This window comes from Equus caballus, chromosome 28, assembly GCF_041296265.1.
Source record: "Equus caballus isolate H_3958 breed thoroughbred chromosome 28, TB-T2T, whole genome shotgun sequence".
NCBI lineage: Eukaryota > Metazoa > Chordata > Mammalia > Perissodactyla > Equidae > Equus > Equus caballus.
Window position 1 is genome coordinate 45,036,861 of NC_091711.1, and position 27,507 is coordinate 45,064,367.

Genomic DNA, 27,507 nt, shown 5'->3' on the forward strand with positions numbered 1-27,507 from the left:
AGCCCTCCCTGGGCCCGTTTCCTCACCGGTCAACTAAAGGAGTGGCTGATGCTCTCTGAGGCCCCTCGTGGTCACACAGCCTGTGCTCGCATGGGAAAGGCCTGGCCTGCTGGTGGCATGCAGGCACAGCATGGACCCCAAGGTCATGGCCTCCAGGTCAGACATAGGACCTTTCCAAAGTTTACCACTGGCCCCTGCACTCCCAGGAAGGGGTCCAAGGAGAAGCTGCCTTCCATCAAGTTCCATCTGAGGGCAACACTCCAGCAAAGCATTGGAGCCCAGTTCCCAAAGATTTTGCATCCAAAGTGTGTCCAGGGCCAGCCTGCCTTCTCCCCAGGCCTGTGGGCTTGCGGCCTCACGTAAACAGAGGTAGCAAGTGTCTGGAGAGTAGTTTAATCAGTCAGGGAGCTGGCAATAGCTGGGCTCACACTGGCTCGTGGGAGAAGAGGTGGGGCTGCAATTAACATTTACAGTTACTAGAGAGAATTTCCCTAAAGTACCCACAAATAGAAGTATATATATATTTATCTTTATATTTATATATATATATAGTACTTAATTAGATGCTCTATCAAGGGAAAGCACAAATCTACAGGTTCCTCCCCTAGCAGCTCTCTTCTGCCCCATCACAGAATCCTTAGAGCCCAACGACACGGTGCCAGTGTCCTGGGCCTGTGGCCAGGGGTGTTGGCGGGTGTGGACGCCCTGCAGCCATCGGCACCAGCTTATCAAGCCCACCAGACCATCCTTCACACACTCTCCTTGCATGGCTGGGCTTGCCTCCGAGAGCCTCCCCTGAGACAGCGACAGCGGCAGCCACTCTCCTCTCTCCTGAAGCCTCAGGTGGAGTCGCATGCACTTTCCAAATGTGCACTCTGCCCAGACCACCCTTGTGGTGACATGGAGCATCCTGGCCCAGGCAGCATCCACCAGTGCCGGCTCCGGAGAGGGCACTTGGTGTCCTGGAAATGAACAGGCCAAGGGAGAGAGAGGGAGAAAGGCTGCCTTAAGCAATGTTTTCCCAGTGGGGCGGACATCAGAGGAGTGCAGCCGGACCGGGGTCTCTGCCTGGGCATGGTCTCGCCCTCCGTGAGCTGCTCAGGGTTTCCTGAAGGGCAGACGCTGTGGTGATTTCCCAAGGCAACGTGGAGGCGCGCGGAGCCGCCTTTCAGCTCCTACTGTGGAGGGCAGGAGCTCCCAGCCCTCCCCAGGACACCGCCACCCCGGCAGCGCAGCTCCGCCAGCGTTATTTGTAGGGCCGCAGGAACCGGGACACTTTGGACCGCAGCAGTTTGATGAAGGACCGCGGGAACATCTCCTTGGACTCCTGGGCTGTGTACTTGAAGTAGTTTTGGGGGTGGGCCAACACGTCGAAGAGGGCCTTGATCAACTTCTTGTCCTGCAAGATACGTTGAGGCCGGGCTGAGACCAAGGGTGGGGCTGGGGGCGAGGTCAGGGGAAGCAGGCCTGGGGCTAGGCCGGCCCGGGGCCTGCAGGGGCCTGCGGGTGTCTCAGGATGGGGGAGGGGGAGAGGAGGGCTGGCTGGTGGGTTTCAGGACTCCACAAACTCTCTGCCATGAACAGTTTTTTTCATTTTAATAGTTTAATTGGTTTTTAAATAATCTATTGGTTTTAACACTTGGGGTTCCAATATTTTATTTAAAAAGGGTTATGCTTCAAAAATAAAACAAAACCACTTGTTGAAAACCAGAGAACCAGAGCAGGGAGCACAGGTTCTGGAGGCGCCTACACCTTGGCCTAGGGAAGCGGCTCCGCTGCTCTGAAGTTCAGTTTTCATCTGTGCGAGGGGCAACCACCCTCCTCTTAGGGCTGCACGAATGAGAGCAGGCATTCTGGGCCGCAGGGGTGCCCCATCCAGGTGAGCTGGGAGGGTGTGAGCAGCACAGGCGGCCAGAGGCTGGGCTCACAGAACGGCATCTGGAGGGGCAGACGCCATCTATACTCTGTCACTTACTGGCTGGGGCTCCTCTCTGAGTCCAGGGTCATCATCTGTAAAGTGGGGCAAGGCTCCCCTGGAGGAGGACCTGAGGAGCAGGGCTGAGGCCTGGCTGAGGCCTCCTGGAGGAGGAGCTGAGGAGCAGGGCTGAGGCCCCCTGGAGGAGGACCTGAGGAGCAGGGCTGAGGCCTCCTGGAGGAGGACCTGAGGAGCAGGGCTGAGGCCTGGCTGAGGCCTCCTGGAGGAGGAGCTGAGGAGGAGGGCTGAGGCCTCCTGGAGGAGGACCTGAGGAGCAGGGCTGAGGCCTCCTGGAGGAGGACCTGAGGAGCAAGGCTGAGGCCCCCTGGAGGAGGACCTGAGGAGCAGGGCTGAGGCCTCCTGGAGGAGGACCTGAGGAGCAAGGCTGAGGCCCCCTGGAGGAGGACCTGAGGAGCAGGGCTGAGGCCTGGCTGAGGCCTCCTGGAGCCCCAGCAGAGCCCTGCTCACTGTCGCATATCCTCACTGTCCCGCTATCCTCACTGGGACGACCCTCTTGTTCCCGGTAAACAGGTCTGCACCTGAGGAGGGAAGTGAGAAACTTCTCGCTCTGGGACTTTCAGGTCAGCCTGAGCGCAGCAGGAGTGCACCAGGCCTGGGGCTGGAAGCCCCCAACTCTGCGAGCGGTCCCTGTTTCTCAGACGCAGAGGCGCAGCTCAGAGGGCTCGCCCAGGGCCACCTGGCTAGAGCAGGAGTCAGCCGGCTGACTGGCCTAGCCCCGCTCTAGCCCTCTACCCCACCCTTGGCTCCCAGGCTGGGGTGCTGTCTGCCCAGAGCCTGAGCCATGGCCAGAGCCCCAGGGCCCAAGCAAAGCTCTGGATCCAGCCTCTCATGGTGAGAACCCAGGGCCCTAATCTGGCCAGTGCCTGCGGTGTGATGGCCCCAGGCCACCTCGATGACAAGGTGAGGTGGCTCTCCTTCTCAGGGCCAGGAGCAGGATGCGGAGGGAGTCAGTCCCAAAGGCAGCGGTGGAGCCCACTGACTTCACGATACCACCCTGTCAAACTACCCCTACTTCTCAGATGAGGAGAGGGGCTGAGAGCTGGTGAGGAACCTGTCAAGGACACGTCACCGGGTCTGGGCCAGACCCCACCAGACAGCTTGTCTTAGATCTCCTGGTCTAGAAGGACAGATACACTGGACTCAGCCTCCCGGCCCTCTGTCATCTTCTCCTCTCCTGTCACCATCCTCCTCCCCTCACTTCTCTGGGGGGGGGGGGTAGGGGTTGGGGCCAGGGCAAGGATGGCCCTGGAGCATCGCAGGCTGCATGGATCCCTTCCCATGAAGCAGCTCACTCACCTTCAAAATTTCCTGGTGGTTCTCCGAGGCATAGAGCCGCCCATCGCGCACGATATCTTCTATTAATTGCTGGTAGTCCTCTGCGAATCCCCCAGCAGGGGAGGGGGAAGGTGAAGGGCTCCAGACACGTCTGCTTCCCTCTCACCGTCAGCCTTTGCCCGCCCCTGCTCCAGCCTCCGTGCCTTTGTACCCTCCACCCAAACTGTTCTCCTTGAGGTTTGGCTAGCTGGAAAACCCCTACTTAACCTTCAAAACCCTGCTTGGGCAGTGCCTCCTGCTGAAGCCCACAGACACACTAACCGCTCTCTCATCTGCACCACCCGTACCCCTGTCTGCATCTGTGCCAACCCTCGCCCCCACCAGGCTGGAGCTCCCTGAAGCCAGGATGTGTGATTTTTCTGTGTCCCCAGGGCCAGCCTGGGCTGGGCGCAGTGTGGCTACACTCACCGTCATAGGTGACATAGGGCACCTGGAACCCTTTGCCGCTGTTGCCTTCGTTGGATTTGAACTGGATCCAGAGCTTCCGGGAGCGGGAGGTGAAGGCGATGGGCCTCTCGTAGGTCTGGCAGGTCTCATAGGTGGTGATGGACGTGGGTGAGGCTGGGGTGGGGCAGGGGCAGCCATTGCTGAGCTGCGCAGAGCCGCAGCTCCTCACCCGGCCCCGTCCTCCTGCCTCAGGTGGCTCCCTCGTCACCCAGTCAGCCACCCAGCACGCACAACGCCCCGTCCCCCAAATATTCCAGCTCTCCAGTCCATACTTGTTCCCTCTGCTTCAAAAGCCCTTCTCTACCCTCAACCCTAATTCCTACTCATCCTTCTGAGACCAGTTTCTGTGCACCCTCCTCCAGGAAGCCTCCCCGACTGCTCCATCTCCACCCTACTATGTTCCTGCTGTGCTCTGGCGAACCCTTTATTATAGCCCCTCTCTGTAGGGTTGTCACTGTCTCCCTCCAGCCAATTGCTCCTCAAGGACAGGGCTCATGCCTGTACCCAGCACAGGGCAAGGGCTGGGGTGGGGGGTCAGATTTGGGAAGTCCCCTCCCTCTGTGAGCAGATGAACAAGGGTGAGCCTGCTGATCCCTGGGGTGCCTGGGGCTTGCCAAAGGGTGCCCCACCTCCTCACTGCTCCCTGGAGAGCCTCCGTGAGGTCCCCTTGAGATGGGGGAGGCTGGGTCCCCTAGAGCTCAGCCCTGTGGGCAGATGGTGGAGAGGATGTGGGACACTAAGGAGGCTGGTGCCAGAAGGGGCGGGGGATGGTCCCTGGCTGGGCCTGACTGGCTGTGGGATCCCGGGCAGGTGCCTTGCCCTTTCTGGCCCCAGTCCTCCCATTCACACACTGGGGCTTCCCGGCTCTTCAGCGACACTAAGTGGGTGATGACTGCACATGGTAATGAAGCCTAAGCAGAGCAAAGGGGCACAGAGTGGATGGAAGCCCCCCCACCTGCCGCTTCTCTGGCCAGTCTCTGCGTATCAGAGATACTCTAGGCCCAGGTGGGCAGGCACGCTTTTGTGTCTGCCTGTGTCCTCCTCCTTCTTCCCAAACATTCTGACTGGGAGCTTGCTCCATGTGGGCCCTACAATAGCAGTGAGTTGCCCAGCCTAGGCACACACCGTAAGGGATTTAAGCTGGTCCTTGGGGGGACATGGGGCTTTCCTGCCTTGCTTGCTGCTGTGGCATCTGAGCACACTTGTCCTCACCTGCTGCTGAGGGGCCAGTGCTGCCCATCGCCTGAAGTCTCACCATGAGTCCCTGACAGGGTGACGAGCCAGGAGGCTGGGGCTCACGGAGGGGAAGGGACAGCGCTTCTGACCCTGGGGCGTCTTGGGTGCTGCACAGGCTGGCTCTTAGCGCCCCCAAGACTCAGAGCGGGGAGGAGGCCCTGCAGAGTAGGGGGTCGCTCCTGAGGTTTCATTCTGGGCTGTGTGACAGGACACAGTGGGACAACTGGGATGAGAGACTGGCTTGTGGTCAGTGTTGTGATCAGACCTGACCAGGTCCTGATTCCCATGCTGAGGGCGCACCCTCAGCTCTCGGACCCTTCCACAGAGCTCTGTAAAGCCCAGCTCCTGGAGTCAGACAGAAGTGGACTTAGACCCTGCCTCACAGACACACCCTGGCAACCTGCTCCCTGGCCCGCGGAGCTGTGCCGAGGGCATGAGGGGCGTGGCAACATGGCTGAGGCTGTCTCTGGTCCCGCTGCCCCGCTTCCACTGGCACGTACCGCTCTTCCTCATGACCAGGACATCGCCACACTCATCCTCAATGGGCAGGAAGATCTCGGGGACCACGATGAGGATCCTGCGCTTGGGGGGCGGTGAGATGTGCCACACGCACTCGGCATTGGCGGGGTAGTCGCCAGGGTAGTTGGGGGACTCGATGTAGCCCGTATAGTCTCCAAGCTCGCCGCCGCAGTGCTGGTCTGTGGGCACCGTGGCCCGTGGGCCTGCTCAGGCCTGGCTGGAGGGGTGCCCTGGCCGGTGGGCCCTCCACAGCCTTGGAGGCCCAGGGCGGGGCTGGCAGGTGTTCCGTCCCCAGCTTGGCTCACCTCCACCCAGCCCTCCCTGCCTGCTGGCCAGGTCCTGAGCATCTTCTCTTGGGGACCCTGCTTGGGTTGCTCCTCAGCGGGAGGGCAGGGCCCCATTCCCGTGCTGGCTCTCTGAGGCCCAGCCTGGGCGTCCCCTTACAGGGCACCCTCGGCTGCCTCGCCTGACCCTGCACCTGGGCCTGGTCTCCGCCTCCCGCCTGCAGCCGCTCGTCCCTCTGGAAGGCCCGCTCAGCGGCCCCGCAGGTGTCAGCTCTGCCCGCCGGCCCCTGCTCTCCTCCTCGTGTCGCAGCCAAGCTGCAGGTGTGAAAGCCCAGGAACCCCAACTTCCCCTTTCTCTCCACTCACTCTCTGTCCATTCCTTCACCGCCCCCTTCCCTGGGTGCCTGCCAGGCGCCCAGCATGGTCGCCCTCCCCACGGAACAGGAAGGCTGAGGACAAGCAGGCAACACACTGAGGAAACAGACGTGTCTCCCTTTCTTCTCCTTCTTAGCTAAACTGTGTGTCCTGAAGAGGCCAAAAGTGACCTTTTTATGAGCTAAACAGTTCCTAGCCTTAACCCGAGTTCTGCAAATAGAACTGAAGATAAATGTTAAATCAACTTAATTTTTTCATACATTTCATTTAAAGATCTTCTCAAGTCAAAATTTCTGGGAAACGTTTCATGTTCACCTTATTATTCCAGAAACTCCCCTCCCATTTGGTTTCCCTGCTTTTACTCATTAGGACGTGTAAAACCGTGTCTCTACCGAGCTCCACCAGTGCACCTGCTCTCCTGCCCCCGGAGGCCACGAGCCCAGGTGGGAGGCAGCCCTGGGCAGAGGGGATGGCGTCCACCTCCAGGATTAAATCCCTTTCTGCGCCTTTAGGCTGTTCCAGACATGACCGGCAACCCAGGAAAGGGATAACTGGCTGGACACTGATTAGGAAAAGGGCAAAATACCAGAAAATATGCCCCAAAGGACTCTGAAAAATGAATTAAAAATACCTGAAATAAAGAGAGCATCCTCCTTGTTATCCCCAAAGGTCTTGCTAAGTAAGGAGTTGGATATTATCTATTACCCAAACTGTCTTATGCTGTCCACTTTTGTTTTAGCTAAACTGAGCTTGTACACATGAGAAGCCCATCTGATCCTCTTCTTGCACTTCCACACCTTGTACACACTTAGCATCCTGCTTCCCGCAGCTCAGGGTGTCAGTTTGTGCCCAGTTGGCAGTCTAGATGGTGTGGCCTTCAGAGCTGCAGGGCCTGGCCCTTGGCAGCTGCCCCACAAGCCTTCTGCACCCTCCCTGGCACAGGGCCTGGCTTTTCCCTCCAGAGACCCAGAGCTCGAGCAGGGCCTGGCCTGGCACACAGGATGGGTGCAATCATGTCGCTCTGAGGAGCGGGACAGGCCAGGCTGCACCCTTGGTGCCACAGGGCTCTGGATGGATGCAGGATTCCCGTGGGCATCCCACTGAGGGATGCATCGGTATGAGGGAGCAGAGAGGAGTCACAGTCTCCCCTCAGACACCATGTGAGGTCAGGGCTCACCCTGCACCCCCAACCTGCCCCCAAGTGCCTCCCAGCGTTCCCAGTCCCCCGGCTGCGGGAGGAGCAGCACCTACTCTTGCAGTGTGTAACGTTGGTGGAGCCATCGAAGTCCGTGCTGGTGTTGCCTGGACAGGTGATACAGTGGTTCTGGCCAAACTCGGGCTGGTAGGTGCCGACGGGACAGCGGATGCACCGGTGGGTGGTGGTGTTGTAATGGTGGCCCGGGGAGCAGTGCACTGTGGGGGTGTGGTGTTGGTGGGAAAGGGCGACGGGCATTCTCCCCGGGGCCTCCCAGACCTTGAGGTCTGTCTCAGCACAGAGTTCAAGGCCTTCCCCGCCACCCAGTGACCTCTCACCTAGCCCCTGAACAGGCAGACCCCTCTGTGCCCTGATCCCATCCATAACTGCGCACAGTGTGCTGTGGACCACAGGGGACCGAGCAGTGTGCGAACCGGACAAGTCCCTGCCCCTGTGGCTGACCTCCTACTCACACTACACCCCAAGCGGCGTAGTTCGTGTGCTCGGTGGGATGCCTGGGGAGTGAAATGTTCTAAGGCCAGGTGTGGAGTTCTCGAGAGGGAGGCCAGGGAGGGTGGCACTGAGGGGATTCTGAGTGGAGACTGAGCAGTGCAGGGCTAGCTGTGAGGCTATCCGGGGGAGGGAGTGTAAAGCACAGGCCCTCAGGTGGGGTGTGTGTACGTGCCAGGCGTGGCCGGAGTAGAGGGATCGAGGCGGTGCTGGCCGGAGGGGGGTCAGGGGTCATGTGGGTGAGCTCACGGGGTCCTGGGGGCCACAGTGAGGACTAGGCTTTCCTCTGAGTGAGGAGGGCCACCCGGAGCTGCTGCGTGTTCCAGGCTGCTTCCCTGGGAGTGGGCTTTGGGGATGGGGGGCAGAGGTGGACAGGTGGACAGGCAGGACAGGTCAGGGTGATCCTGGGAGTGGTGGTGGTGGCCTGGATCAGAGGGGCAGCAGTGGGGTAGCAAGAAGTCCCTACAGTCTGGGTCTGCTTAGAAAATGGAGCTGGCAGTGGCCGTGGACAGACTGGATGTGAGGGGGGAGGGAATGAGGACTCAGGGTGACTCCAAGGTTCCTGTGAGCACCTGGCAGGATGGAGCTGCCGAGGACCGGAGCGGGGAGACTGTGGGGAGAGGATGAGGGGACTCTGGACATGTGGGGTTGGAGGTGCTTGTGAGACACAACGTGGAGCTGTCTCCTGGTGAGAGGGTGCAAAGTGGAGTTCGGGGGAGAGGCTGGACTGGAGACAGAGACTATTTAAACTGAGCAGATGTTTATCCAGACTCAAGAGCGAGTGCATCCAGCCTGGGACATCCTAGTGGGGTGAGGGAGTGGGGGAGGCTCAGTGGGGGATGCTGAGCGGGGGCCCAGGACAGGTGCTGAAGGGGCCACCGTCATGGGAGATGCGGACTGAGAAGTGACTAGGGCTCCAGCAATGCAGGGATCCTACAGGTGGCTGTGATGGAAGCAACTGCTGGGAGCAGTAGGGGTGACAGTCTGACTGGCTAGTGGGATTCAGGAGAGAGTGGAACCCAGATACTCTTTCTACAAGGTTAACAGGAAAGGGGAGCTGGAGGGGAGGGGGGACTCAAGAGTTAGGGTCTTCATTTTCAGACCAGAGGATTCAGAGCAGTCTGCCTGTTCAGCAGGTGGGGAGAGCTGCCCCAAAGGCTGATGGCTGAGAGGCAGCTTGTGGAAGGGGAAGCAGGGTCATCAGAGGAGAGTGCGGCCTGGGGCAGAGTGGACGCAATGGCTGGACTGCAGGCGCTGAAGGGAGGGTCTCAGTTAAGGTGAGGCCTCTACCTCACCCCACTGCCCCTGCTGCCTCGCGACTTCTTCACAAACCCCCCTCCCCGTGCCAACCTTCCTTCTAGGGTCAGCTCAAAGCCCGCCCCAGTGCTCAGAGGAGCTGGCGGCTCCCCTTATTGCTTCTGGGGCTCAAAGCTCCAGACCGTAACTACTGCGCCCGCCTGGCCCTCTCATCTGGAAGCCTTGGGCCAGCTTGTGTTGGACTCCGTGTTGTCCCTGTCCCAGTGTGTGGAACAGTGCTGGTCACCAGTGTCCACCACCTGAAGGCTCCAGGCTCCTCGACTCTGGAGGTTTGCCAGGGCAGGGCATGAGAGGATTGAGGGAAAAGGTCCCTGAGCAGCCCCGCCCCGCCCCATGGGGTGAGTGGAGGGGTCCTCACCTTTGGCCTCACAGTCTTCGAAGGAGGCAGTGCCCTCGTGCTTGGTGAGCAACCCCCCTCCGCAGGGGAAGCAGCCGGTGCGCCCAGGTTCCGGCTGGTATGTGCCCACGGGGCAGGCCTGGCAGGGCCTGAAGCCGTCGGTGGAGAAAAAGCCTGCAGAGCACTGGCCTGGAAGTCAGAGGTCATGGCTCAGGCTGGCCAGAGGGGTTGCCTCGGTCCATGCTCCGCTCTCAGCCCTCGGGAAAGGCACCAAGGCACCGAGGCTGGGGGTAGGGGGGACCTGGAGGAGGAGGCCTGGGCTGCCCGAGGCCTGGCCCCCAGTCTGGATGCTGCTAGAGGCTCACGGGCTGTGTGGCATTGGCCAGGCCTGGCCTTACTTCTCCCACCAACAAGTAGGGCTGCAGGTTGAAGAACACAGAAGTTGCTCTTTGGGGAAGTGTGGACCCTACAGGTGGAGGTGGGAGGTCATTTATTTCAGAGGGGCTCTCCCTGGGGGGCAGGCACACTGACTCTGCACATGAGGAACTGGGGCCGTTGAGCCCTAGGCTGATGCTGCCTTGTCCATCTGCAGGGCTGGGCCAGAGCAGAGGAGGGGGTTTGTGAGGTCCCCAAGGGCACAGCTGGGACAGAGGGAGGGGACCACACATTCTAGCAGAAAGTCAGGATGCAGAGGGTGTTCTGGTGCTGAGTGAGTGCCCTCAGCTCTGATCCTAGAATCCTCTGCTCCCACCAGCGGCCACTCTGGGCTCCCTAACAGTCACCATCCCCCCTAGGGGCAGAGACCACACTCCTGGAGGGGGTATTGGGTCAGAGGGCTGCCGGCCAGCCTGCAGAGACTCAGGGCTGGGCTCTGATGTCTCCTGTCCCCCAGAAAAGGCTAGCTGTCTTCATCACCCTAAGGATCTGATGCACCCACCCTGCAGGCACACCATTCCCACCCATTCTCTTGGGTGATCCCCACAGTGGCCCGCCAATGGAGGCTGATGGGGGGTGGGGTTTGAGCCCATCTCACAGATGAGGTTAAGTCGGGTAGTAACTGAAAAAGCTCTTTGCAAACCAAATTGAGCTTGGTAAATTGAACAAGGGCTTTCCAAACCCGGTATAGGGCAAGTGTAAAGTTCTTTGTGTAGAGCATGGTCCTGGCCAAGCACATGGCACACTCCATAGAGCATTCTGATGGTGATGGAGTGCTCCATAAAATCTAATGGACTTGACAGAGCACCACGTACCTCCATTATAAACCAAAGCTGACCTGTAAATGATCAGTGTTTGTAACTGTAAAGTCTTTTCCAAACTGCGTGATGCAATTTTAAAGTACAGAGTGCAGCCCAGTGCTTGCTAACTGCCGTGCCCTCTGACACGTGGGTACCGTGGGTCTGCAACACATTTGCAAGTGTAGCTGCATAGAAGTCATGACAGGCTCTGGGGACAGAAAGAGCCTCATGAAGTGTCACGAAGCACCCGGGCCTTTGCTCTGGGAGCCTCAGTGGAGACAGGAGGCGACCCCGTCCCCGCCCCGGCCTCTCCTTCCAGGGTGAGCCCAAACTCGCCTCCACATTCAGATACGTTGCGGGCACCAGCCAGGCCAAGCCCGTCATTGCTGGGGCACGGTGTGCAGCTGAGCTGGCCGTCCCCATCCTGGTAGGTCCCTGCTGTGCATGGCACACACTGGCTGGGCTCTCCGCTGAAGTAGGTCCCAGGCCCACAGGCCACTGTCGGGGCAAAGTGGAGAGATTGCTGGTGGCAGAGGTGGGGAGCTGTGCCAGGCAGTCCACCTCAAGCCCAGGCTCTGTCCTACTAGATAGGGCACAGCCCTCGTCCCTGTGGCTCAAAGGGAGCAGAGGGGCCCAGATTCATCCCAGAAGAGCCAGGGGTAGGAGCCATGTGGCAGCCATCGGTGAGGACCCTGGAGGCCTGACCTTGGTCTTGTGCCCCTTCCTGGCTGCTCTTGCTCAGGGTCCTCTACAGACCCCTCCCCCTCAGCCCTCTCATAAATGTCTGTGTCCCAGGGCTCCATCGGAGCCTTTGTTCTCTCTCCACCCCCCATCCTGCTCTCCAGCCCTGACCCCTCGGCCTATGTATCAACTGCCTCTGGACATCCCACAGTCATTTCATCCAAACCAAGCTCACTCGCCCTCCCCATTCCTTCCCCAAGTGGTGGAGTTGGCACCTTATGAGCTAGGGCTGTGCAGTGGGGTTGGGGGAGTGACAGAGGCATGGGCAGGAAGGCCTGGCTGCTGAGGATGGTGCAGAGACGCTGGGCTGAAGAGCAAGTCAGTGTGGCTGGCTGCACTGAGCAAATAAGCAAGGTGATGAGTAAACAGGAAAACTGACTGAGAAAGTGAGTTAAGGAGAAATGGAGCCAAATGTCTCAGTGGAGAAGCTATTTAGAAACATGGAGAGAGGGAAGGTTAGAAAGAACCATGAGGCAGCTACAGAAACAATACAGGTGCATATGTGGGTATATGTGTGCGGATCTATACTTTCTAGTTCTGTCCAATGGGAGGGCCCAGCCGCAATGATACTCCAGTGGCAGTGTGCACCCCAGCTTTTGGTTTCTACGTGTCACCCTCCTCTAAAAGGAACCAGGGCTCCTTGGAGATGTGGCTGATTCCGGGGCAGAGGCTGGGAAAGCACAAGTTGAGTCTGAAACATCTTTAGTGCCAGACAATAAGAGAATGCTCAACAAGTGAGGGGACACATCAAAGGACACAGAAGCCAGCCTGATGGGGTGCACACTGCCTAATTGGGGACAGTCTGAGCACTGAACGGAATAGTGTTAGGAATGAATCACAATTCAATGAGTAAAAGAGAAATCTATGAGTCCACACTGATATAAATACACAGATACACAGATACACACGTACATGCACACATACACACATAGGTGAGGGGGAAGGGAGAGCTTTCCTACATGCGGACTAATAAACTAGTTAGCGCAGCCCTTGTCAGTGAGCGCGACGGCTGGTGGGTGAAGTTTGATGAGGAGCAGGATGTTGGTGTAAACTCAGAATACAACCCCAGAAAATCCTAATCAGTTGCAGAGGAAAAATGGTGAATAAGGTGGAGGAACGGGTGGCCGGCTGGGTCAAAATCCTGTGCCTGCTGATGGGGGCGCTGAAGAGCGGGCACTGACCAGCTGCCTTCGCTGGGATGCCGCCTGGCCGCCCTACCTGAGCCCCCGCTGTGGCCCTGGCCTCACTGCGTCCCTGCAGCGCCGCCGCACCCCTGGTGGCCCTCAGCCTCACGTGTATCTTCGCTCTGCTCCTCCTCCGGGAGGCCTCCTCTAACCACATGGACTGGTCCCCGTGCTCCTCACACCCCTCCACTGTGGCCCTGCTGGTCTGCTCTCCCTATCCCATCCCTCTTCAGGACTGTGGGCAGGGTCACACGTATAGACGCTGACCCAGTGAGAGCCCTGCCCAGGGCCAGGCGCCAGGGGAGCGCTCTTTGAGTGACAGCCGCTATGATGAGTATACGATGCCTCTTTGTCCCCTCCTGGTCTGTCTCCCTCACGTGCTGTTTCCCCAGGCTGCGGGTGGAAAGGACACAGTAAGTTTGCAGTAGACATCTGAGTGGCTGTGGACAGGGACTCACCGCATTTGCCATCCTGTAGCACCTGGCCTGTGACGCATGCCCCCTGGCCCTCCAGGGCCTTGCTTGGCCGCTGGGCCACCTCGTACTCAGTGCCGGCGAGCTGGACGGAGAAATGCTGCCGGCTAATGGACTTCCGCAGAGTCTTGATGGCAGCCTGCAAGCTCTGCTCGGCTCGCTTCCGCAGGCAGTCCGCTTGGCAGGTCTCTGCAGGGGTGGGAGACACCATAACTGGAAACCCCCCTGGGAGCGGCCTTTTCCCAGAGCCTTCCCCTCTGCCAGGCACTGAGGTGGGCCAAGTCTCTGCCTGGAGCGCATTCTTGCAGCAGCCCTGTGGCGAGGCACCATTGTTGTGTCCATCTGACAGATGAGGAGACTGAGGTTCCGAGAGGTAAGACCTGCTCAAGGCCCTGCAGCAGATCTGAGTAGAGACCTGGCCTCTGCTGCTGCCAACACATCACCTCCCCAGGGCACGACTCGCTGATGGGTGCTCCTCCCTCCACTCAGACCCCTTCGAGGCTGCCACTGTCCTTAGGATAATGTCCAGCTCGCTGGCCTTGAATCCAAGGCCCCTTGTGGTCTGGGCCCTGCCTGCTTCGCCAGCGCTAACCCCCAGCACTGTGACCCTCACTGTAAACTCTTTCTAGCCATGCTGCCCTCCTCACTGCTTCCTGAACACAACCTGCTCTCTCTGACCTCTGTGCTTTTGTCTATTCTTTTTTGTTTGTTTGTTTTTGTAAGATTGGCACCTGAACTAACATCTGCTGCCAACCTTTTCTTCTTCTTCTTCTTCTCCTCCCCAAAGCCCCCCAGTGCATAGTTGTATACTATAGTTGTAGGTCCTTCTGGTTGTGCTATGTGGGACATCACCTTAGTGTGGCCTGATGAGCACTGCCATGTCTGCGCCCAGGATCCGAAGCGGCAAAACCCTGGGCCGCCAAAGCAGAGTGCGAGAACTTAACCACTCGGCCTCGGGGCCGGCCCCTGTTTTTGCCTATTCTATTCCTTCTGCCAGAATGCCACTCACTGCAACCTCTTCTACTTGGTGAACTTTGATTTCAAGTCCTGATTCAAATGGCACCTCCTTTGGGAAGACTTCCTGGGTGTCTCTCTTGGGGAGAGACCTTAGCTCTGTGCCCTGTTTGTTCTCATGCCCCCACCATCCAGAGTCCCCCTTGGCACTGGGTACTTTGTGTGCATGTCTGCCCTTCCAGTGCTGGGAGTGTCACTAGTGCAGGGACCATGGTCTGATCCCCTCTTTCCACAGTGCCCAGGGCTGGGCACATACAGCACACATTTGCTGACAGATCTCAACTCCGGTCACAACTCAACACTCATTTACAGCCAAGAGGAAAGCACCGGTATGAAACACATGCCGCATTACACGCCCCGCTCTGGAACCTGGGAGAGACAGGTCCTTGGCTTGACTGTTCTGGGGACCTGCAGGCGTCAGCGCTTCCAGGCCCCAACGAGGGCATGGGGGGTGGGTGAGGCTGTGTGCCTGTCACTGGGGGGCCCCAGCCCTGCTCCTCTCATTGCCCTGGGCCTCTGCTCCATCCTGGGCTATGGGCAGTGGTGTTATGGACCTACACTGATCCCTGCCAGTTGGCCCACTTGCCTGGCCAGACTCTACTTCCAGTAGCCAGGGCTCGGGTAGGAGCCCAGCTTCATGCCCGGCAGACCCTCGCCAGCCTTCCCAGTCTGCTGGCCTCCCTGAGGCCCTGAGCAGCCCATGAAGGAACCCCTCACCCACCTGAAGCCTCTTCCATCTTTGTCTCAACCTCAAACTCTGCTGTGATGTGAGTCACCTCCTTGGATGGGGACTTTCGGCCACGGCGCCTCTTCTTGGAGGAGTCACACTTGAGGGTCACAAAGGTCACGTGGCAGTTTTCTGGACAAGGAAGGGACCACTGTGGCAAAGGTGGCATAGGGTAGGGAGCAGGGTCCTACCTAGCCCTATCACAGACTGCCGTCAACAAGGGTCCCACCTTGCCTAATGGTCCACGGTGCAGATGAGGAAACTGAGGCTGGAGAAGGCTAGGGCTGGCTTGAGATCTCATGAGGGGTTGGTGGCTGAGCCAGGCCCTGCACCCAGCCCTTCTGAGACCATCGCACTGCTGCATATGGAGGCCCCTTGTGCATATTCCTTAGGGAAGCTGTGCAGCCCAGCTCAGGGCAACTTGGCCCAGGTTAGGCTTGCTGAGTGCTGAGGTTTGTCAGCTTTGCACCAGAACCCTAAGGTGCTCACGAATCTTCACGGAGACCGAGCTGGGATGCTTTCCTGTGGGCCCTTCTCAGCACGCTTTCGTGGTACTGTTCCCCCAGCCCAGAACATCCTTCTTGGCCACCCTCATTTAAGAAAGAGCTGCTGAGTGAGCCCTGTGTTCCCTCCATTTGGACACAAGCAGGCTACGCAGAAAGCCCTTGCTCTGGAGGAGCTCACTTAACCCCCATCAATGCAGGGATGATGGACCCCAGGGATGCTGGGGGACCCAAATTTTCCACCCAATCCCTAGCCTTCTTCCCAAGGGACAATACCACTGTCTACAGTGAACCAGGAGTGGGGCTAAGGAACCATGGTGGTGAGGACAAAGAAAGGCCCTACCCTTGGAAACTCAGCCCCACTGGACCCTGGTCCCCAGGCACGGGGACCCCCCTCCCCATGTCGGTTGGCACCAGGGCAGCCCACTCACCCAGCAGCAGCTGCCTCAGGGCCTCCTTTGCTGGCTCCCGGCTGCGGGCCTGGAGGTGGCATTTGGCATCTCGGATCTTGAAGCGGGCCTTCTGCCTGATGGGAGTGTCGGGGGCACCTGGGGAAAGCCAAAATTCCCCCAAGTGGTGGCCTCTCCTGTAGGCAGGGAGGTGGTGGTGGCCAGGGGCTGCAGAGGGAGTTCCTGAGTATAAGGGGACTCTTGGGGGACAAGTCCCCCAGAAGCTGGGGGTGGGGGAACCTCCGCTGCCTCATTTCTCCCCCTGCAAGGCCTCCACCTCCTACCCATCACCAAAGGCAGATCACACAGCTCGAGCTTTCGGGAAAGGGGGCAGAACAGAAGAGAAAGGGAAGCAAGGAAGGGGAGGGGCTTTGAAACAATACGGATGTCCAGAACCACTAATTCCTTTGAAAGCAAATCACAGTCCCCTGAACTAAAGACCCCTACGATCACAGATGCTCAGAATCATGTTGTGCCTGCTCATCATGCACACATGCGCGCATGTGATACACAAGGCAGCCCTACCACCGGATCCAGCACCCCGAACAGGAAAAGCCGCTGATGACACAGCCTCTTGCTCCTGCCGGCTGGAGAACTGGCTGCTCGGTGCTGACCGGGACCTGGCCAGTCGGTCCCCATGGGACCATGCTCCGGTACTTCTGGGGCAGGGTCTTCCAGGATAGCTCTGACTCTGGGAGCTTTTAGAACCTCACGGCTGCAGCAGATATGGCTCACTCCACTGAAACTGAGTCTGAGACTCATAGACTCATAGCGCTTTAAGGTCACTGAATCGTCTGGAACCGTGGCCCCGAGCCTCAGAGCCAGAAGGGCCCTTCCACGGTCCACTGCCCCTGAGCTTGGACTCAGCCTGCAACCTGCTTGCTTCTAGGTCCCAGCCCTGCTCTTCTCTCCCCAGCACAATGGGCCATGCTGCACAGGCCCCAGGCAGGAAGCTTTTCCCTGGGCATACCCCTCTCTCTCCCCCGAGCATGGTGCTGGATGCAAAGTCAAGGGTTGTCCAGGTGCGTGCGGCATGGACAGGCCAGGGGCTACCTGAGCAGCTGGGCCCGGCGCCGGAGCTGGTGCTGTTGCGTTTCTGTAGCGTCTTGCCCTGGAGACTTGGGACACCGCAGCTCAGGCTATAGCTGTTTTCCGAGTCTGCAGAGAGGCCAGTGATGAAGTGGGCCTGGGTGCCCCTCCCTTCCAGCACCCCCAGAGGCTAGGGGCCTCAGAGGGGTCATGAATTAGATGAAGGTCAGGACTGACCCTTGTGTCAGTTCATTTCTGCCACACGGCTATGGAGTAAGTGGCTGGGCAGGAATGAGCCACTGCACTTGTGGAGAGGGACACTGCAGTCCACAGAGAACCTGACAGCTGCCCAGGATCACTCAGTGATCACCCCTGGGTGGGGCTCTCTCCTGGAGAACAGTAGGGAGCAGGGGTTGGACCCCAGGGAAGGAAGCCCCCTGCCCACCAGGCCAACTCGGGACAGCCTCAGGTTACCTGGCATGAAGAGTGTGTGGGCCGGGCAGGAAAGGAAGCAGCTCTCCACACTGCCCACCTTGCTGCAGGACAGCTGGGCCTGGGGTGAGGCCTTGGCTCGAGAAAAGCACTTGCCTGTCTCTGAGGAGAAGGAAGACACGAGAGGGCTTGAGGAGGCCAGGGCGGAGGCCTTCTGGAGCTGGCAAGGCCCCTGAGCACAGACCAGCAGGGACTCCCACCACACCTCTGTCCTGGGGCCAGACCGTCTTGGTGGAAGGGGCTGGGAGATGGCTGGGTCCACATCCATTTGGACATGTGGGGATGTGGGGCCCAGGGAGCTGGCTTGCTCCCTCCTCCCCTGACACTAGTCCAGGCTGTCTGTGAGAAGGTGCACACCCCACGCCCAGACCCGAGGGCAGGGCTGAGTTCTCCAGAGCAGGTGTCAACACCCATCTGGGGAAAGGAATGGCTGAAATGGACATGGGCTTCTGGGCAGTGACCGACCTCTACGCATGGCAGGGTCACTAGATACACCTCTGTGGGGCAGCCTCCGACACATCCGCCAGGTGCCTGAAGATGTCCCACATTGAGCTCGTCAGAGTTTCTCCTGTGTGTACTTATGTTTTGAGGATTAAAAAATTTCCCAGACTCCTAGGAAGAGCCTGACAGGTGTACAGCATTGGTAATCTTCAGAGCTGGTTTCATGGATGTCTAACTGGTCAATGACAACTGGCTTAAAAGAACACGCCTCTGGAAGCATTGCAATGAGTCTGTCATCAAGGGTGGAGTTACTCCAGTGAACGCACTGAAATAGGGGACTTAGTTGAAAAAATAAGTTGGAGTGGGAAATTGCCAGTTTGGATGATCTTCAAGATGTGGCTGAACATTTTCAAGGAGTCTTTAGAAAGTAAATAATCTAGAAATAAAAGCAAACTTATGGCTCTCCAAATAAAACATCTGATCCCCCCAAATAAATACAAGACCAAAAGTCCTCTGTTCCCAAAGAATCAAGAAACACGAATAAAACACTCGCAGACAATGCAAGCCATGAGGGCCACGGGGAGACCCAGCGTTCGCACTGTTAAGAAAGAGGACAACCATCCACCAATTTCCAAGGGGGACAGCAGCCCCCAAGGGTTCCCTGAATTTTTCTGAATTCCTAAAGGGAACTGTCGATAACTAGATGGACAACAACGCAGCTTTCTTGTTCGCATGGGGGTCACTCATTGGGAGAGGTGAACTGCCGACCCTGAGCAGCCCCGCCCGTCCTTGCTGGGGACACTGAGGGTGCCCTGCTGGCTCTTTCCCCGGGCCACCGCTCAGGGCAGTGCTTGCAGTGAGCAGCTTCTAGGGGATGAGGGAACCCTCCCTCCAGACAAAGAGCAGGCTGGCTTCCGTCCACTCTAAAGCGGCGAGTGTTCCGAGCCGGGTGTTCCTCGGCTCTGATGCAAACCCCCTGCCTGCACAGCACCCGCCGGGATGGATGGGATTGGGGCCGGTGAGAGGCACAGGCGCAAGCGTGCCGCTCTGCTGCTTGCTGTGCTGTCGCACTAAGTCCCCGGTCTCTGATGCAGGCGTCTCAGGACTGCTGCTGCACCCAGGGAACAGCTCAGGCACACCTACTCAGCTTGGACAGCAGGGAAACCTGACCCCACCACATATACCATTAATTCCACCACTGCAGAACATCGGAGCCCTCAAAGAAAAGTTCAAAGGTGCCCGAGAAGCAAGAGGGAAGGCAAATTGACTGATTGTAAGTGAAAAAAAGGAAAAAACATATGTTTGCCTTAAAGCAAAAATATCTAGCTGTGGAAGAATGTGAATGAAGATAGTAAGAGGCAAATTTGAAAATGGACACGAAGTTGTAGGAGGCTTGAGGGGACAGGACTTGATCGGCTTCAGTCTACTAAAACCACTCAAGTGGTGGGACTTTCTAACAGGCCGCAGTTCTTTCCCAAGTTCCAACCTGTATCTGCTCCTTTGGGACTGTTTCAGAGACAACCCTTCCTTCTCCGGGTCAGAGCCCTACACGTGTGGTGGGGAGGGGTCTACTCTGCAAATGGAACTGCCAGTTAAAATATACCTAAGATGTTCTTTTTAGAAGCCCCAGAAAATTCTCCTACACAGATTCAATTACAGCTGAGGAGCCTTAACATATCTACGTTCTGTATGATGCACAATCAGAATCCCTGGGCTGAAGCTTCCACACCAGCAGAACAGCTGCAACAGAGCCAGGAAGAGTCGAGGTTGAGTCTTCCCAGGTTGCCATGAACTTTTCTTTTTTTTTGGAATGATCGTGCCAAGGTTAGGCCATGCTCTCAGGGTACAAACTCAACCACATGGCAAGCACCATGACCAAGGCTTGTCCTCCCTGCCCCAGAGCAACTGTAGCCATGGATAAAGCAGTTGAAGCATCTTCAGATCTTGTTCTAGAATCACCTTTAACTCTGAGGGTACCATATGCAGTATGATCCCTATTGCGAACTGAAAACACCCAGTACTTTTTCTGCTTGTCAATGAACTAATTATGGTGTCTGGTTCCTTTCTGCTTCTCATTACGGATGAGTAACTCTCCTACCCCTTCCTGAGGGAGAAAGTCATCTTTGTGTGTCTGTATTTCAAAAGTGTTCATATTCAGAATAGATCTTTTAGACTTAATATTGTTTGTTGATGGGACTTATCTTAAAAATAAAAGATATCTTAAAATTCATGTGGAAATTTAAGGGAAGTTCAAGAATAGCCAGATAAATCTTGAACATGAAAAACAAAGTTGGAAGATTCGCACTGCATGATTTAAAAATTTACTATAAAGCTACAGTAATCAAGACAGTGAGGTATAGGCATAAGGACAGACAAATACACCAATGGAATAGAACTGAGAGTCCAGAAATAAACCCTCACATTTACAGCCAATTGATTTCAAGAGGATGCCAAGATAATTCAATGGGGGAAAAGAATGGTCTTTTCAACAAATGATGCTATTACAAGTGGATCGCCATACACAAAAGAATGAAGTTGCACTCCTATCTCACAGCACATAAAAAATCAATCCAAAATGGATCAAAGACCTAAATGTAAGAGCCAAGACTATAAAGCTCCTAGAAGAAAATAGGTGTAAATCTTTGGGAGCTTGCTTTAGGCAATGGTTTCTTAGAAATGACACCCAAAACACAAGCAACGAAAGAAACCGCCAGATGAATTCGACTTTATGGAAATGAAAAACTTTTGTGCTTCAAAAGACACCATCGAGAAAGTGAAAAGAGAACTCACAGAATGGGAGAAAATCTGTGCAAATCCTATATCCAATAAGTATCTAGAATATATAAAGAACTCTTACAACCGAATAATAAAGACAAATAACCCAATTAAAAAATTCGCAAAGGAGGGGCTGGCCCCGTGGCCGAGTGGTTAAGTTCGTGTGCTCTGCTGAAGGCGGCCCAGTGTTTCGTTGGTTCGAATCCTGGGCGTGGACATGGCACTGCTCATCAAACCACGCTGAGGCAGCGTCCCACATGCCACAACTAGAAGGACCCACAACGAAGAATATATAACTATGTACCAGGGGGCTTTGGGGAGAAAAAGGAAAAAATAAAATCTTTAAAAAAAAAAATTGGCAAAGGATCTGAGTATTTCCCAAAGAAGATATACAAATGGACAATAAGCATATGAAAAGATGCTCAACGTCATTAGCCATCAGGGAAATACAAACCAAAACCACAATAAGATACCACTTCACACCCACTAAGATGACTATACTCAAAAAGTCAGATAAAACAAGTGTTGGTGAGGAAGTGGAGAAATTGGAACTCACACACTGCTGATGGGAATGTAAAATGATGCAGCCGCTTTGGAGAATAGTCTGGCAGTTTCTCGAAAGTTAAATGCAGTTACCGTATCACCCAGCAATTCTACCCGTAGGTGACTATGCAGGAAAACTGAAAACGTATGTTCACACAGAAACTTGTACATGAATGTTTACAGCAGCATTATTCATAATAGCTCCAAACTGGAAACAACCCAAATGTCCATCAATTGATGAATGGACAAGCACAATGGGATATACAGTGGAATATAATTTGGCAGTAAAAAGGAATGAAGCACTGACACACGCTACAACTTGGGTGAACCTTGAAACTTACGCTAAATAAAATAAGCCAGTCACAAAAGGCCACAGATTGTATGATTCCACTTACATGAAATGTCCAGGATAGGCGAATCCATAGACACAAAAGCAAAGTATGGTTGCCAAGGGCTGGGGGCTTGAGCAGAAATGGGGAGTGACTGCTGTGGGCACAGGGTTTCTTTTTGGAGTAAAGAAAATGCTCTAGAATTGATTTTTGCAGCACAACTCTGTGATTATATGAAAAACCACTGAATTGTACACTAAATGGGTAAATTATATGGCATGTGAATTACATTTCAATAAATATATAAATCTGTTAATAAAAGCAAAAAAAACAAAAAACAAAAGGAAGAGAGACATTACTAGGCTGGGTATGCAAAAATTATCCAGGCTGGAATCAAGCCCCGAGGGACTCAGATTGGCTCTAGTGGCCAAACTAGTGGCCTTCTGTACGGCATGTTCAATTGCTGAAGATAAAAGGGTCAGTATGTACACGGAGCGCTGTAGCATCTGACCCTGGAATGCTTTGGAAACAAAGCGGTTGCCTGCCCATAACCGAAAGCCAGAGGCCCACGGTAGAAGAGCTGGAAGTCAGGGGAACCGTCTCCCACATTGCCACGTTGAACAGGCCGCTCTGACTAAGCCCTCCGGCAAGGACTTCCCCTAGCATGGAGGACAAATCCAGGGCGAGGCCCAAGGGTTCTATCACAGACACGCCATGTTTGGCTTCCTATTTTGCAAAGGAGTCAGGGGAGCAGTCAAGTTGTAAGATCCAGAAGGACGATCTCTGGTGAAGCCTGGACGACCACCTGGAACCACCAGACCACCTCACGTGGACGTTGCTAACATCTTCCCCAAGACAGCTCATCCGGGAGGGACAAACTGGCTGTGATATGAGGCGTCAGTGAGAAACTTTTCCAGGGTAGCCGAGGAAACAACCAGTTCATGGCTCATCTGTAACCAAGGGAACCCTGGGTAAAGCGTCAGAGGGGACAGGAACTGGAACCAGACCCTATGGGACGCTTTGCACACCTCCAAATGGATTTTATGGGTTATAAATATGCACTAGTAACAGTATGCTTACTTCCTGGATGAACTGAAGCAGGCTCCTGTCGAAAAAAATGACAGCACTCATGGGAGCTAAAATATCATTAGAGTTTTGTATTCCTTATTTGGGATATTCCAACTGATTTATTTAGTAATATGTAGAACACTTTACTGTGAGAGTTATTCATAAGCTACTCAGGAATTCAACTTCTTTAATACCCCTAATCTTTTGGAAAAATAGAAATGAACTTTTCAGAACTTACTGTAAAGTCACCATTTAGAGGTCTTCAACCGAGGTTCTTGAGAGACCTCCAGAAGCAGACAGAGTGCAGAAATTGACTGTTACCCGAGCCTCTCTGAACAGGCAGACGACCACATAAGCAGACAGCTTGGCCGCGGACCAATGGCAGAAATCCTAGCTGTCTGCAACCCCTGACTCCCACACGCTCCTTTGCACACTTCTGTTCTTTGTTCTTTGGTCACGTTTTCCCACCTTATTCCTGTAAGGTTACACACTTCCCATTCACCCTACCGTGCTTCCCTTACAAATAACACCCACCTGGATCTAGGCCTTACTAGGGATAGCCACCATCCTATTCTTCAGACTGGTTCTCCCACGCTGTTGCTAGGGAAGCCAACATTGAAAAATGATATAAAGTAGGTTACACAAAGCTTATGAATTAGGATGTCCTGTAGACAATACTTAAAGAAGAAGGACAGTACCCTTGTGCTGGGAGAGGTGGCTTCAGTTGTCTTGCATGGTATCTGACTGTTTATCACAGCAACACCCTCAGACAATGTCCCTATAGCTCCACGGAGGTTGATCCCTTCTCCGATATGGCAACTTGGCTCATCAGCGCCAGCCCAGGACCACGGCTAACTGTTCTGTGGGGCTAACAGACTATTTCAAGTGAAGGACCCCCAATAACCTCGGTGAGTGACGCCTTCTTGCAAGGCTTCTGAAGGATAACACCCTTCTGAGGGACATAACTAGTGCCTGGTGAAGCTGGCAGCGGAGGCCGTCGGTCCCATCCACAGGAACTGGACGGCTCCAAGTGGTCATCAAAACTTCACCGCTCACTTGGGTGCTATAGTAAATACTGCAGCCTAGAGCGTGGTGTGGGCGGCATGACAAACCAGCCGACCTCTTAGTGCAAGTGGTCATGGATGACAGTGTGGCCTTGGATTTTCCTTCGGCCAACCAGGGGCAGTCTGTGCCACTGCCAGCACTTCCTTTTGAACCTGGATTCATAGTGGGGGTAAGGTGCAACTATCTACCTTGCGGGTATGAGGGAAAGCAGCCTGAATACTGAAGATAGACTGAGGGAGTTGGTGGGACCGGTTTTCTTGGTCAGCCCTAGGAATGCAAAGATCATGGTTCAAGAGGGCCTTCCAGCACCTTCTAATAATATTTTCGGTTATAATGGTTTGTCTCAGTCATTCCATGTCTGTTGTCTGGAATATTAATTGCTTTTATGTAGTCACGGTCCCAGCGGATGACTTAGAGACAAAAGTGGGATACAGTCACACTGACTGACAGTGACCTGATGCTCAGACCTCCACCAATGACTCTTCCTGGAGGGTCGGTGGCAGCGGAGAAGATCTGGACAAGCCCTGATGGCCCCTCCTGCAGCTCTGACTGAGGGAGGGACGACCAAAAAGGGGGACTGAGAATAAGAAAACACACCTCCCCACAGCCCTGAGGAAAGCCTGCTGGCCCCACGGGCTCTGGTTAACAAGTAAATGCCAGACCTAGCATGACCCTAAGGAATCAGTGGACACGCCTCCCAAGGCCAGTCAACTGACGACAGCTCCAGGCTTGGAAAGTCAGCCAACTGGTGGCAGATTCACTCAGTGATCAGGCTTCTAAGGCTGGTGTCAACCCTTCTTCCTCAGCACCCAGCAAAGCCATGCTCCTAAGACTGGCGTCACCTCATCCTCCCTCTAACCAACACAGCCCCAAACAAGCTCTTCCCCAAACAACTCTCGACAAGACCAGTGGATTGCTCTGCTCAACGAGACTTTGCTGGAACAGCACAGCAATCCTCACTTAAGGAAGCAATCACTTCAGCTCTCTGACTTCAGATATTAAGTGATGGTGTCCATTCTTCGATACTTTCATTCACTTAGTCAACAAATATTTACTGAGTGTCTACGATTGCCAGGCTCTGTTCTGGATGCTGGCGATAGAGCACTGAACAAGACAGGCAAGAAACACCTGTTCAGCTGTGGAGAGCGTGTATGCTAGCGATGACAGACAGACAAAACCAAACAGGAGTAACAGGAGTACGTAAACATATACCTCACATCTGGGGGTGCAAGGTGTCACGGGAGGAAAAGAAAGCGGGAGCGCAGAGGGGGCGGGCGGAGCGCAGAGCCGGGGGGCGTTGCTGCCCTGGGCTGGTGGTCAGGGAGGCCTCAGGGGGCAGACCTACAGGGAGTGCAGAGCCCTCCAGTCCGAGAGGAGCACACGCAGGGCTGTGTTGAGGTGAGGGGCGGCACCCGTGAGGTCAGCGAGGCTGGTGCGGGCGAATGAGCGTGAGGGCGATCAGGCCAGGGTGTAGTAGTCTGTGGGTTCTGAGGGCTCTGGCTTTGCTTCCACGTAAAGAGGGGTCACTGGAGGGTTCCGAGCAGAGAGGGACATGTTCTGACTTAGATTTAAAAGGCTCCCTCTGGCTGCGCGGGGGATGGGAGAGCATGCAGGGCAAGGCCCTGAGCCATTTCATGGATAGCCCCAGCACCTACAGCTGACTAGCAGGTAGTCGGTATGTGTTGGTGAACCAGTGAAGCTGGGGGACTGTCCAGAACTCAGCCTAGAGGGGCCCTGGGTACCCAGGGCACACCAGCAGAGGGCGTGTGAACCTTGCGCTCTCCAAGAGCCCTGCCCCTGTGGACGCTGTGGGGCTGGTGGCCTTGGCAGAGGGTAGGTTTGCAAAGACCCAGGTGCTCCCTGCTGAGGCTCGGATGCTGCTGCACCCTGTGTAAGCACCCTCTCCACTCCCTCCATCTTTCTTGGCAGGACAAGGGGGAGCTGGGACGCGGAGGCCCCACACCCCGCTCCCTCTGAGCCTCCGGCTCTTCCTGAGCCCACAGCTCCGGCACACTGACCCTCATCTCCACCCATCTCTGCGCCCTCCTGCCCCCGAAGGTCCGTTTCTGCGCCTCTGGCTGACACCAAGTGCACTCGCCCACCTGTGTCCCCTCTGCTGTAAGCCCTCGTCCCCATTAGCCATATCCCAGCAGCGGAGCACCTGCGGAGTAACCCTGAGGCCCACAGGAAGAGGGCGGGCCCACCTTGCTCACCCCACCCAGAGAAATCAGTGCCTTGCCATCCAGGCACCAGGTGGAAGGGGCGGAGCCAGTGACCAGGCCCTCCTTCCAGGGGTCCCAGCGATGGCCACCCCAGGGCACTCACCCACACAATCCTTCTGGTTCCAGTGGAGCCGCCTCCCTGGGGGGCAGACACATTCGTAGCTGCCCTTGGTGTTGACGCAGCCCTGGTCGCAGCTCCCGTTGTTCATGCTGCACTCGTCCACATCTGGAAGCACAGGCGGGAGTAAGGGCAGGAGGGGGCTGGACTGGCCAGCCCAGGCCACACCTGCGGAGCTGGCAGGGCAGGGCCCACCCAGGACGAGAGAGCCAAGAACCCCTGACCCAATCCCAGCCTGACACTGTCACTGGATGCAGACACGTGCCGCACAAGTCACACACACAAGCACATGCACACAGACGTGAGCGCGCACACATGGCTCCTACAGACACCTGCACACATCCCTCCCCGAGGAAACCCCGTGGTTTGCTGCACTGGAGCAGCTGCACCCGAACTGGGGGGAGGGCAGAGAAGTGGCATAAAAGTTCCAATCAGGTCCTGTGGGGTGGGATTGTGAGGCTTATCTCACTGTGGGACTTTGGACAAGCCCCTTCTCAGTCTGATTCCCCTCCTGCAGGACGGCATTCATGCTGGGGCACATGTCTGGGAGCGTCCGGGCCGTGCGCATGCCGGGAGCAGCAGGCCCAGGGGAGCCAGTGCCCAGGTTTTTGGGAGTCCCTCTAGAAGAATCTGCAGCCCACCCCAGGGGCCACCCCCCAGCACCAGCAAGAATGATCACTTCACTGCCTGAGCCCATCCAACCTTCACAGACGCCCAGCAGAGGGAATGTGGCCTCAGGTCACAGGAAAGGAAGAGACACCCAGGACCTTGGGGCCATTCTCGGCTCCCCCACCTTCACTTGCCATGCCCTACATCTCCAGGTCCTATTGTCTGTGGCTCCTAAATACATCTAGAACCTTCTCCCTTCTCCACATCCCTCCCGACCCTGCCTGAGCTCCCCTGGCTCTCACCCCCATGCCTGGAGCTGTCTCCCCACTGGTGCCTAGGGGTCCTCTCCTGAACAGGTGGCAGCCAGAGCAATCTCGTTACATGAACTTGACCATATCATACCCTTAAGTCCTCTGGTGGTTTCTCACTGCATTCGGAATAACCCCCAAGCTCCCCCCGGGGCTCAGGAAGCCCTGCGTCCTCCTTGTTGGCATGTCCCTCCATGCTCCCCTTCTCTCATGGCTCTCACCACATGGCTGCATCTTGGTCCCTCTGTGCTCCCTCTGCCTCAGTGCCTTTGCACACGCTGATCCCTCTGGCGTATTTCCCCTCATCTTGACCCAAACACTCCCCCTTTAGGTTCCCCCCATTGTCTCCATAATCTGCCCTTCTCTGTTGTCACCCTCCCACTGGAATTAATAGTCTGTGGGATTCTCTGTGTAGCCATACCTCTTCTGGACACGTTCCCCTGTCACTGCTGTTACCAGGCCTGTGCCCATAACCTGGCTGAGGCCTGGGCCCAATGGATCCTTGCTGCCCCTCTCCCCTGTCCTCTTGCCTTTCTCTTGGCTGAGCCCCTCTGCCCACCAGTCCCCAGCCTTGCTTAGGTCCCTCCCAGCCCCACCCAAGTCAAGGTCAGGGTCGGGGTGTGGGGTGCAG

At 56.1% G+C, this 27,507-nt stretch overlaps 1 protein-coding gene across 9 annotated transcripts in view; it reads right to left on the reverse strand.

Moving 5' to 3' along the window:
• Positions 1–519: 519 nt before the first annotated feature.
• SCUBE1 (signal peptide, CUB domain and EGF like domain containing 1) overlaps positions 520–27,507 on the reverse strand; it is a 136,579-nt gene continuing 109,591 nt past the window's right edge. For 3 of the 9 annotated variants that reach the window (XM_023631758.2, XM_023631757.2, XM_070254556.1), the window contains 13 exons: positions 25,945–26,067; positions 17,381–17,500; positions 16,931–17,035; positions 15,860–15,976; positions 14,920–15,057; positions 13,170–13,373; positions 11,123–11,284; positions 9,573–9,740; positions 7,444–7,605; positions 5,515–5,712; positions 3,740–3,892; positions 3,293–3,372; positions 520–1,399 (listed from right to left, as the gene is read on the reverse strand). In XM_023631758.2, coding sequence (XP_023487526.1) covers positions 1,247–1,399; positions 3,293–3,372; positions 3,740–3,892; positions 5,515–5,712; positions 7,444–7,605; positions 9,573–9,740; positions 11,123–11,284; positions 13,170–13,373; positions 14,920–15,057; positions 15,860–15,976; positions 16,931–17,035; positions 17,381–17,500; positions 25,945–26,067 — 1,883 coding nt within the window. In that variant the 3' untranslated portion in view covers positions 520–1,246. Of the gene's footprint in view, positions 1,400–1,572; positions 2,515–3,292; positions 3,373–3,739; positions 3,893–5,514; positions 5,713–6,536; positions 6,755–7,443; positions 7,606–9,572; positions 9,741–11,122; positions 11,285–13,169; positions 13,374–14,919; positions 15,058–15,859; positions 15,977–16,930; positions 17,036–17,380; positions 17,501–25,944; positions 26,068–27,507 lie in introns of those variants that run through there. The other 6 variants (XM_070254555.1, XM_070254554.1, XR_011433781.1 and 3 more) reach the window with 5 other exon arrangements.